We start from the raw sequence: 10,655 nt of genomic DNA on the forward strand, positions 1-10,655 counted from the left end.
ATAAATATATATGATTATATATTGACTTTGGCATGTTTGGATCTGGACAATAATAAATCACTAACATACAACAAGGCAGGATTAAACAACACACACTGAGTAATCTGTGGCAGGTGTGGAGAGCTATAAAAGATTGAGGCAGGACAAAGTATTTAAGCACACAAGTCAAATATGACAGACTGCACCTGTACACCACCCCCCCCCCCCCCCCCCCAAGTTCCCCCATCCCCATCCTAATATTTACACAGAATGATAAAGCAGTGGTTACTGGGGAATAACAGTTTAATGTGAATCTGAGGGCATGGAAAATCTGTGTACTGGTAGTAAGAGAGAAAACACTCATTGTTTATTTGTGACCCACATTCCCGCTGCCCCCCACAGCTGCCTGCACTGCCTTACCCGAAATCTGGAGGTACCAGGTGAGGCTGTTGCTGATAATCTGGAGGTACCAGGTGAGGCTGTTACTGGTAATATGGAGGTTCCAGGTGAGGCTGTTACTGATAATCTGAAGGTACCAGGTGAGAATGTTACTGATAATCTGGAGGTAACAGGAGAGGATGTTACTGATAATCTGGAGGTAACAGGTGAGGCTGTTACTGGTAATTTGCAGGTACCAGGAGAGGGTGTTACTGGTAATCTGGAGGTACCAGGAGAGGATGTTACTGATAATCTGGAGGTAACAGGTGAGGATGTTACTGGTAATCTGGAGGTAACAGGAGAGGATGTTACTGATAATCTGGAGGTAACAGGTGAGGCTGTTACTGGTAATTTGCAGGTACCAGGAGAGGGTGTTACTGATAATCTGGAGGTAACAGGTGAGGATGTTACTGGTAATCTGGAGGTAACAGGTGAGGATGTTACTGATAATATGGAGGTACCAGGTGAGGATGTTACTGGTAATTTGGAGGTACCAGGAGAGGATGTTACTGGTAATCTGGAGGTACCAGGTGAGGCTGTTACTGGTAATCTGAAGGTAACAGGTGAGGATGTTACTGGTAATCTGGAGGTACCAGGTGAGGATGTTACTGATAATCTGGAGATACCAAGAGAGGATGTTACTGGTAATCTGGAGGTACCAGGTGAGGATGTTACTCATAATCTGGAGGTACCAGGTGAGGATGTTACTGGTAATCTGGAGGTACCAGGTGAGGATGTTACTGATAATCTGGAGGTACCAGGTGAGGATGTTACTGATAATCTGGAGGTACCAGGAGAGGGTGTTACTGGTAATCTGGAGGTAACAGGTGAGGATGTTACTGGTAATCTGGAGGTAACAGGTGAGGATGTTAGTGATAATCTGCAGGTATCAGGTGAGGATGTTACTGGTAATCTGGAGGTACCAGGTGAGGCTGTTACTGGTAATCTGGAGGTAACAGGTGAGGATGTTACTGATAATCTGGAGGTACCAGGTGAGGATGTTACTGGTAATTTGGAGGTACCAGGAGAGGATGTTACTGATAATCTGGAGGTACCAGGTGAGGATGTTACTGATAATTTGGAGGTACCAGGTAAGGATGTTACTGATAATATGGAGGTACCAGGTGAGACTGTTACTGGTAATCTGGAGGTAACAGGTGAGGATGTTACTGGTAATCTGGAGGTAACAGGTGAGGATGTTACTGGGAATCTGGAGGTACCAGGTGAGACTGTTACTGATAATTTGGAGGTACCAGGTAAGGATGTTACTGGAGGTACCAGGTGAGGCTGTTACTGGTAATCTGGAGGTAACAGGTGAGGATGTTACTGGTAATCTGGAGGTAACAGGTGAGGATGTTACTGGTAATCTGGAGGTAACAGGTGAGGATGTTACTGGTAATCTGGAGGTAACAGGTGAGGATGTTACTGGTAATCTGGAGGTAACAGGTGAGGATGTTACTGATAATATGGAGGTACCAGGTGAGGCTGTTACTGGTAATCTGAAGGTAACAGGTGAGGATGTTACTGGTAATCTGGAGGTACCAGGTGAGGATGTTACTGATAATCTGGAGGTACCAGGTGAGAATGTTACTGATAATCTGGAGGTACCAGGTGAGGATGTTACTGATAATTTGGAGGTATCAGGTGAGGATGTTACTGATAATCTGGAGGTACCAGGTGAGGATGTTACTAGTATTCTGGAGGTATCAGGTGAGTATGTTACTGATAATCTGGAGGTACCAGGTGAGGATGTTACTAGTAATCTGGAGATACCAGGTGAAGATGTTACTGGTAATTTGGAGCTACCATGAGAGGATGTTACTAGTAATTTGGAGGTACCAGGTGAGGATGTTACTAGTAATCTGGAGGTATCAGGTGAGGATGTTACTGATAATCTGGAGGTACCAGGTGAAGCTGTTACTGGTAATCTGGAGGTACCAGGTAAGGATGTTACTGATAATTTGGAGGTACCAGGTGAGGATGTTACTGGTAATCTGGAGGTACCAGGTGAGGATGGTACTGATAATCTGGAGGTACCAGGTGAGGCTGTTACTGATAATCTGGAGGTACCAGATGAGGATGTTACTGATAATTTGGAGGTACCAGGTGAGGATGTTACTAGTAATCTGGAGGTACCAGGTGAGGATGTTACTGATAATCTGGAGGTACCAGGTGAGAATGTTACTAATAATCTGGAGGTACCAGGAGAGGATGTTACTGATAATCTGGAGGTACCAGGTGAGGCTGTTACTGATAATCTGGAGGTAACAGGTGAGGATGTTACTGATAATTTGGAGGTAGCAGGTGAGGATGTTACTGATAATCTGGAGGTACCAGGTGAGAGTGTTACTAATAATCTGGAGGTACCAGATGAGGATGTTACTGATAATTTGGAGGTACCAGGTGAGGATGTTACTGGTAATCTGGAGGTACCAGGTGAGGATGTTACCGATAATCTGGAGGTACCAGGTGAGGATGTTACTAGTAATCTGGAGGTACCAGGTGAGGATGTTACTGGTAATCTGGAGGTACCAGGTGAGGCTGTTACTGATAATCTGGAGGTACCAGGTGAGGATGTTACTTGTAATCTGGAGGTACCAGGTGAGGCTGTTACTGGTAATTTGGAGGTACCAGAGGATGCATCAATATAGAGTAAATCTTCCAGGAGTAAGGTGTGTACCTCTCACTGAGGCTGCAAAACAATTGATTTGAATCCAAATAACATAAAGGTGACAAAAAGAAACAAAAAACCCTCCACCACCTCAGTCTCCCACTTTCACACATAGTAGTTTCAGTTTTGGGTGGCTGGAAAGTTTAATACACATACAGTATATACCTATATATTATTACAACAATACCCACTATTTCAATCTGGTTTCTTGTATCTGTTAAGGAATTTAGCACAAATCTACATTTTTAGTTTTGGGTGTAGTATCACCTTCCAATAGTTACCCTGAGCAGTAATATTGAATATATTATAGTTACATGAATAAAACCAAACACTAATAGTAATACAATGAAACACTTTATATTTATCAATGGCACAATCATTATTATCTAAATCCTTTACCTGTACAATAAATGTACATTTATGTCACAATTTACAGAAATCATTATGGGGCTGTAAATATAGAATAATGACATGTGTGTTAGTACAAATAGAGATTTTATAGCTGCAGTGCAAATAAAGAGCACAGGACACACTTGGGGGAGGGGGACGTGATCACAGTCAGAGATTATAGACAAAGAATAGCTGATTTTACCTAATGCTTGTGCCCCTGTACAGAGCTGATCTACAAATCTATAGTCAAAATCCACCTTGTATTCTATATTTTATTTCCCTATCTTTTTTTTTTTTTACATCTCAGTTATTTACTTAAACTCTGATACAAAATATGTTTATATTCCAATAACAGTGCTAATATATAAATACACATTTGAAATTAATAATATTACATTCTGTGAATTCTGTTGTTACCACGTCATTGTTCATTAGGAAAACATATTTATTACAAAGCATAATGCACCTCCTATTTTAAATCATAGCTGATCACAGAAGTGGCATTGGAGATCCATCACCTGTATTAAAGCAGAAATGTGTTTCATGTACTAATTATTATCAATATTTTTATTATGTTCACAAACTAAGCATTTCATAAAGCACATTGGTTTTGCACATTTACACATATAAACACAAATACACAGTTATGCAAAAAAAAAGTAATGCACTTTTTCACTCCCCAATCATTTAAATCCATTTGTCTTCCGTCTCTATTATAAAATATATAGATTAATTTAAGGCTAAAATGTGAGAATCAGTCTGGACATGTAGAATTCACTGTACTGCTTTGTTACATACAAACACCAGCCACGAAACAACGAAATATAGAATTTGACTGGCAGTCTCTTTAAGGTACATGTTGTTGAGTGTTATTTTGTAACTGATGTTTTTTACAGATGCTTATCTTAAAACAAAAAAAAAAAAAGTCCCCCCCTTTTTGCCAGCTGCAGGATAAACAACAGGAGGTAGTGTGACAGTAAAATTAGCAGCTATTGTATGTAAGAAAGCTCAGGACATTGGATGGGAGGCAGATGGGTGGGTACTTATATATATAGCTCTGCTGGCTGCAGCCTATACTCAATTCATTCTCAGCTTCACACTGAATGGTTGTTACTCACCAGCTCCATCCTGAATACCGAAGGACCTGCAGACATGGCATTTGTAAGTATTTAAATTCTTGCATGTGTCCGCTCATTCACCCAGTGCCAGCCGGGGAGTAGCGCGCGTATTTGCGCATCTGGCACAATAGCATGATGATACATAACGCGCACATTGGTGGTACGGTTCTAGTTCTGATGCCAAGTGTGATTGCAATTACGACTTTAGTGTCAGTGTCAATACTTTTACCAGGTGTCGGTTTAATTTTTTGGGGATCGAATGAAATACATTTGGAACTATAATTTTGGGATGCACTTTGCGCTCTAGTTTATTGGTGGAGTTGACTGTGGACTATGCTCCTTCTGCATCAGACATCGCTAATGTTCTCATGTACTAATTGGGATTTGTATGGTAATTATGAGAAAATGTCTAATTATTCATATTTTGGAGTTTTCCTTGTGTAACTATGATGTTCCAAATGTATTACTTGCTGTGCATCTGGTGTGCGTCTTAATTATGCAGTGGTAGGCAACCTGTGGCTCTCGATCTGCGGTGGAACTACAAGTCCCATCATGTCAGGACATGCTGGAAATTGTAGTGCCAGGGGAGCTGGAGAACCACCGGGTACACCCACCCTGCTGTTTCTATTAATGTGCTTGTGACGGATAGAGGGCTCTTTGGGTGTTCCTGAGTGCCAGGTATATCGGATGGGCTAGCGGCAAATGATTGGCATTTATACCCTCATTCAACTTTTGTTAATGATCCTGATAGTTATCTTTCCAGCAGGGATCGTCTTATTGTTGAGTGTTGTTTTACTTCTGTTTAGTTGCGGTCCAAAACGAAGTTTAAATTCAATGCATAGTTGAGAAATTTGTATATGGAACCACAGCAATGCTAAACACAGGGTTGTGTGGATTTCAAATTCCCGTGGGGAAAAGAGGGGTTGATGGCTTAAGAAAGCCCTTGGCCTCTCGGTTCAGCGTTGAGAGCTGTGTTTGATCTGTATTTCACATGACCTAGTGTGTGTTACATTATTTGCATTGTGGAAAGCACCGAAAGGTTTATAGGCTGAGCTAAAAAGTAGAACAAAACATATTGCTCCAGAGTTGCAGAGTTTTAGTGAGTACAATAAATTAAGTTTGGTTCTGGCTGTTTCCAAAAGGAGATGTTGGGAGTTATACTATACAATGAATTGTTATATTGGAATTAAATTCAGATAATGTCAAGTCAGCAGTATTGTACCAGATAATACCACTGTTTTTCTAGTGTAATCCTTGTGTGGTTTCAGGGTCTGTGTTACTTCTCTGCCTCTATGTCTTTTCTATATTGATTCTCACATTTTCAAAAACCCCGCTCTGTTTATATATTGCTGCACCAGAACCGTTGGTTGTGTGTAAATACACTTCCCTATCTCACAAGAAAACTTCACAGGTATCTGCTGCTGTGTAACAGTGTAATACAAGCTTATTTCAGCATTCAGGATATTGTGCAAAAAAAAAAAAAACTGGAGAGGAACCACAACTAGAGGGCACCAGTTCACCCACAAGAGAATAGTACAATGCCACAACTTTCACTTTATCTAGAACTATTGTAATACTCATATCATGACTTAATGAGAAAGCTGTTCTTAAAATCCTATTAACACTGTCCAAAAAAATAAAGTAAGTGAATAGACCTGTGCACGCACACTTTGTAAGGAGCGAGCGCTTTGCTGTGTGCCATGTTCGACATCACCTGCAGCGTTTAGTGCGTTAATGCTTGGTACATTATAATGGGAGTTCTGTGGAAACCCTCATTAAGAACATAGCACTCTATGCTGCAAGGAAGCTATGAGACACAACAATGAATACTCTTCTAACATTCTTTTAAAAGCAAGGACAAGTACAAGGATTTACCCTTGCCTTTAAGTAGCATTGCTGTTCAATTCCCTTATGTATGAGTCCTTATTCTCGGTTTAGGCTCTGGAGCTACAGGTGCTTTTGACAAAGGGGGGATATTGAAATTTGTATTGAGCAATAGAAGCCTCAAGCCTCAATAGCTGTTGTTGGAACTACAACTCTCTTAATCTTCCATCTGGTGGGAGATATACTCCCACAACTTCTACAGATCTGTTTGGAGTCTGAGCACGTCTTGCACAGTGCTTCCAAAGTTGGGTTTGTCTCCAGTTCCCACTCTGCACCAGACAGCTGAAGGTTAAATAAGGATCTGTTTGCATTTAGAGTGTAATAGACATAACTTGTCAACCATAACATTGTTTGTGTGTCTTTAGTTTCTTTTTATTTATATAAATATGCCCAAGTTAAAGACATGAGCAGTATATTGTATGTTAATGCTCCAGAGTCACTGTCCTGTTACAGATCTTTCCTAACAAAATACTTGTTCATATGTAAAGTGTTACATTCATGTCTAGTTCCTCCCTATGTCCCCTGTGACAATGGTGATTCTGGTGAGTTATATTCAAATTACGAATATATATACTAAACCTTGGAATTATTAGGATCCGGCAATGTATATTGCCTATGTTGTTTTAATGACGAGTTTGTACTGAAGCACATAACTAATTTTCTTATCGTCTTTTTTCTTTGCAGTTCTCCGGATCGTTTGAAATAAATGTTACGGACGACAATAGCACCGATATAAATGGGATAGATGACAATTTTAATTACCAAGGCCCATGCTTCCAGGAAGATAATAATGACTTCAATAGAATCTTCCTGCCCACCATCTACTCGTTCATCTTCCTGCTTGGAATAATCGGCAATGGATTGGTGGTGCTGGTCATGGGCTATCAAAAGAAATCCAGGACTATGACCGACAAGTACAGGCTGCATCTCTCGGTGGCTGACCTGCTCTTTGTCTTCACGCTTCCATTTTGGTCAGTGGATGCCGTCATTGGTTGGTACTTTAAGGAATTTCTGTGCAAAGCCATCCATGTCATTTACACGGTCAACCTGTACAGCAGCGTCTTGATCTTGGCGTTCATCAGCCTAGATCGGTACTTGGCAATTGTCCACGCCACCAACAGCCAAGGGTCCAGGAAACTTTTAGCTGAAAAAGTGGTCTATGCTGGAGTGTGGCTTCCGGCTATACTGTTGACTGTGCCCGACTTGGTGTTTTCCAGTGTGACCGAAGCAGGAGATACCTACATTTGTGATCGAATCTATCCACACGACCAGAAATACTGGACCATTGGATTCCGTTTCCTCCACATCACAGTTGGACTTATCTTGCCCGGAATTATCATCCTAACTTGCTACTGTGTCATCATTTCAAAGCTTTCACATTCCAAGGGCCATCAGAAACGCAAAGCCTTGAAGACCACAGTCATTCTCATCTTGGCTTTCTTCGCCTGTTGGCTTCCCTATTACATCTGCCTGGCCATAGATACCTTTGCTCTACTTGAAATCATCAAGTTTGATTGCAACTTGGATAATACCATCCACAAGTGGATCTCCATCACGGAAGCCCTGGCCTTTTTCCACTGCTGCCTGAACCCCATCCTGTATGCTTTCCTCGGGGCTAAATTTAAGACCTCTGCCCAGAACGCCCTCACGTCTGTCAGCAGAGGATCCAGTTTGAAAATACTGTCCAAAAAGCGCGCTGGTCTTTCATCCGTCTCTACAGAGTCAGAGTCCTCTAGTTTCCACTCCAGCTAACGGCGTCTGACGGCCACGGACTTTAATTTCAAAATACGGACTGATACTTGTATATACATTTCATATTCCATAAGGAATTTTATTGACGGCCAGATTTCCATGCCTTATTTATATAAATATTTTCCCTGTTTTCTATATCTTTATTGTAGGCAGGCCCTATGGACTGTTGATTGGTTCTCGATAAACTTGTTACTTTGTCCATTGCTGTGCCAACTTAGCCGTCTCTATCAAGGAATCTTCCCAGTTTTTCGTTAATGTGACACTCCGCTTCCAGACCGCTGACTCGGCGGTCGTTTTGGAGGACAATGGACAGACGCGCAAAAGCCCATGTACGGGCAGTGTCTGACAACCTGTTTATATGTACAGATACAAGTGTATTGTCTGAGCTACTATTTATTCTGCAGTTTTGTATGTGAATGTAGAAGAAAGTCACGAATGATGTAGGTGAATCGGAGATATATGTTGGTTAATGGGGTAATGCAGTTGGGTTATACAGGGGGCAGTAGTCGTCATGTAGAGGAGGCCAGTAAAAGATTTGAATTTATGTTATATACAGCATGATAAATGAGGTGTTATACTGAGGTCAATAATTAGATTAATTTGAATACTACAGATTACAGCTATTGCATAATGACGGATTAAAATTAGATACATTACATAATAACAGGATCTCCGAAACTGCAGCTTTTCACCAGTTTGGTGTCTGATTTCTAATCAATACAGCGAAAACAATATTTACACCAAATAATAACATGGACTCCCCAAGCAGACTTTGGGTGTTGCTAACAGTTGTGCCAACGTGCACAGTGACTTATAGTGACTAATCAATTAGCTATTGCTCAGCTCAGTCTATTGTAAGATAGAGTATTGAGCACAAGATTCTGATTGGTTGCTATAGGATACTAAGTTAGTAACTACACTCCCTGTAATATCTGAAATTTAGGATTGAAACATAAATCCATTATTAATGTAGGAAAAGTCTAATGGTTGAAGACTACTCTGTTTGTGTTGTGTGTCTGCATTTATTGACTATACAGTATGTCCCAATGTCTACTTAGCATAGGATATGTTTCTGAATCAGTATTGCCACCCTTATGAGCCATATACTGAACACTGTACATAATGTTTGTTAATAAAATCTTGAGAAATTAAACAATGGTTGTATCTGTTTTTATTGCAATTAGAAGCACATTGTACCTTTTTGTGTGTGTGGATAGGGGGGGCTTTCTATGTGAACATGACATTGATTCACAAACACATATCAGATTTTCTATACTTTATAGACCCTGTGATGTTTATCATTTGATTAAATAGGTAACTTTCCATTGCACTTTCTGCATCCTATATAGTTTTGCTTTCAATGGGGATTTTTTTCATGGTTTATTCTAAATTGATACATTTGTTGCTTAGATGCAACCAAAACTATTCTCTTATGATCTCCCTCCTCAACTATTGGAACCTTCTCCTATCCGGACTTTCCTTCACCCATCAATGTATCCTAAAGGCTGCAGCATAACTGATCTTCCTCTCCTAACGTTCCTCATACACCACAACACTCTGTAAATCCTAACACTGAGTCACAATATAATCCGGAATACAATTCGAATTACTCACCCTTATCTACAAATCCCTCAGCAACAAAATGCTCTCCCTCTTTCCCAGTTCGATCTACATCTAACCTGTGTCTCACCTCGTCCCTGGTAACCACCTCTCACTCCCGCCTACAAGACTTCTCCCGTGCTGCTCCCTACTTATGGAATTCCCTACCACGCCCAATCAGACTCTCCTACAGACTTCAAGTCTTTAAATACTCTCTGAAAACCCATCTCTATCAGAGCTCACCCTTCTCTTCTCCCACCTATGCTACCCACACTAATGCACACTCACAATTGTCCCAATCTCTACTCTGAGCCACACTCGCTCCTCTTGTTTCAGCTGTGCCCTCTTCCGATTAGTATGTAAGCTCTCTAATGAGCAGGGTCCTCCATACCCTTTTATCATGTCTGCATTTATTTTGTCTACCTTGTAAGTCCCTGTTCATCATCAACATTTATTTATATAGCGCCAGAAAATTCCTTAGCGCTTTACAATTGGGGACAAACTCAATAATAAACAAACTGGGTAAAACAGACAAAGAGGTGAGAAGGACCTGCTTGCAAGCTTACAACCTGTTTTATGTACTCTCTGATATCCCCATTATCACGCACTATTAATAATAACATTATGGCCTCCCCGAAACATTTAGGAAATAGGTGTAAATGCAAATATAGGGACAACTTATTCCCAAGAATAGAAAGTACGGATGACAATAGAGCGACATAGTAAAATGTAGACGACAAAACAGATCAATAATTCGATAAGATTAGGTGAAAAAATATTTATCCAAAATGATTAAAGGGGTGTGTACTGCAATATGTTTAACG

The 10,655-nt window shown here is 40.6% G+C and overlaps 1 protein-coding gene across 1 annotated transcript; it reads left to right on the plus strand.

The window, feature by feature from the left end:
- The first annotated feature begins 4,539 nt into the window (after positions 1–4,539).
- CXCR4 (C-X-C motif chemokine receptor 4) lies at positions 4,540–9,382 on the plus strand. The gene is made up of 2 exons (XM_075180944.1): positions 4,540–4,639; positions 7,165–9,382. Exons 1-2 carry the CDS (start codon positions 4,631–4,633, stop codon positions 8,230–8,232), a joined length of 1,077 nt encoding a protein of 358 aa, XP_075037045.1. The 5' UTR covers positions 4,540–4,630; the 3' UTR covers positions 8,233–9,382.
- The last annotated feature ends 1,273 nt before the right edge of the window (positions 9,383–10,655 follow it).

Source organism: Mixophyes fleayi, chromosome 7 (assembly GCF_038048845.1).
Source record: "Mixophyes fleayi isolate aMixFle1 chromosome 7, aMixFle1.hap1, whole genome shotgun sequence".
Lineage (NCBI taxonomy): Eukaryota > Metazoa > Chordata > Amphibia > Anura > Limnodynastidae > Mixophyes > Mixophyes fleayi.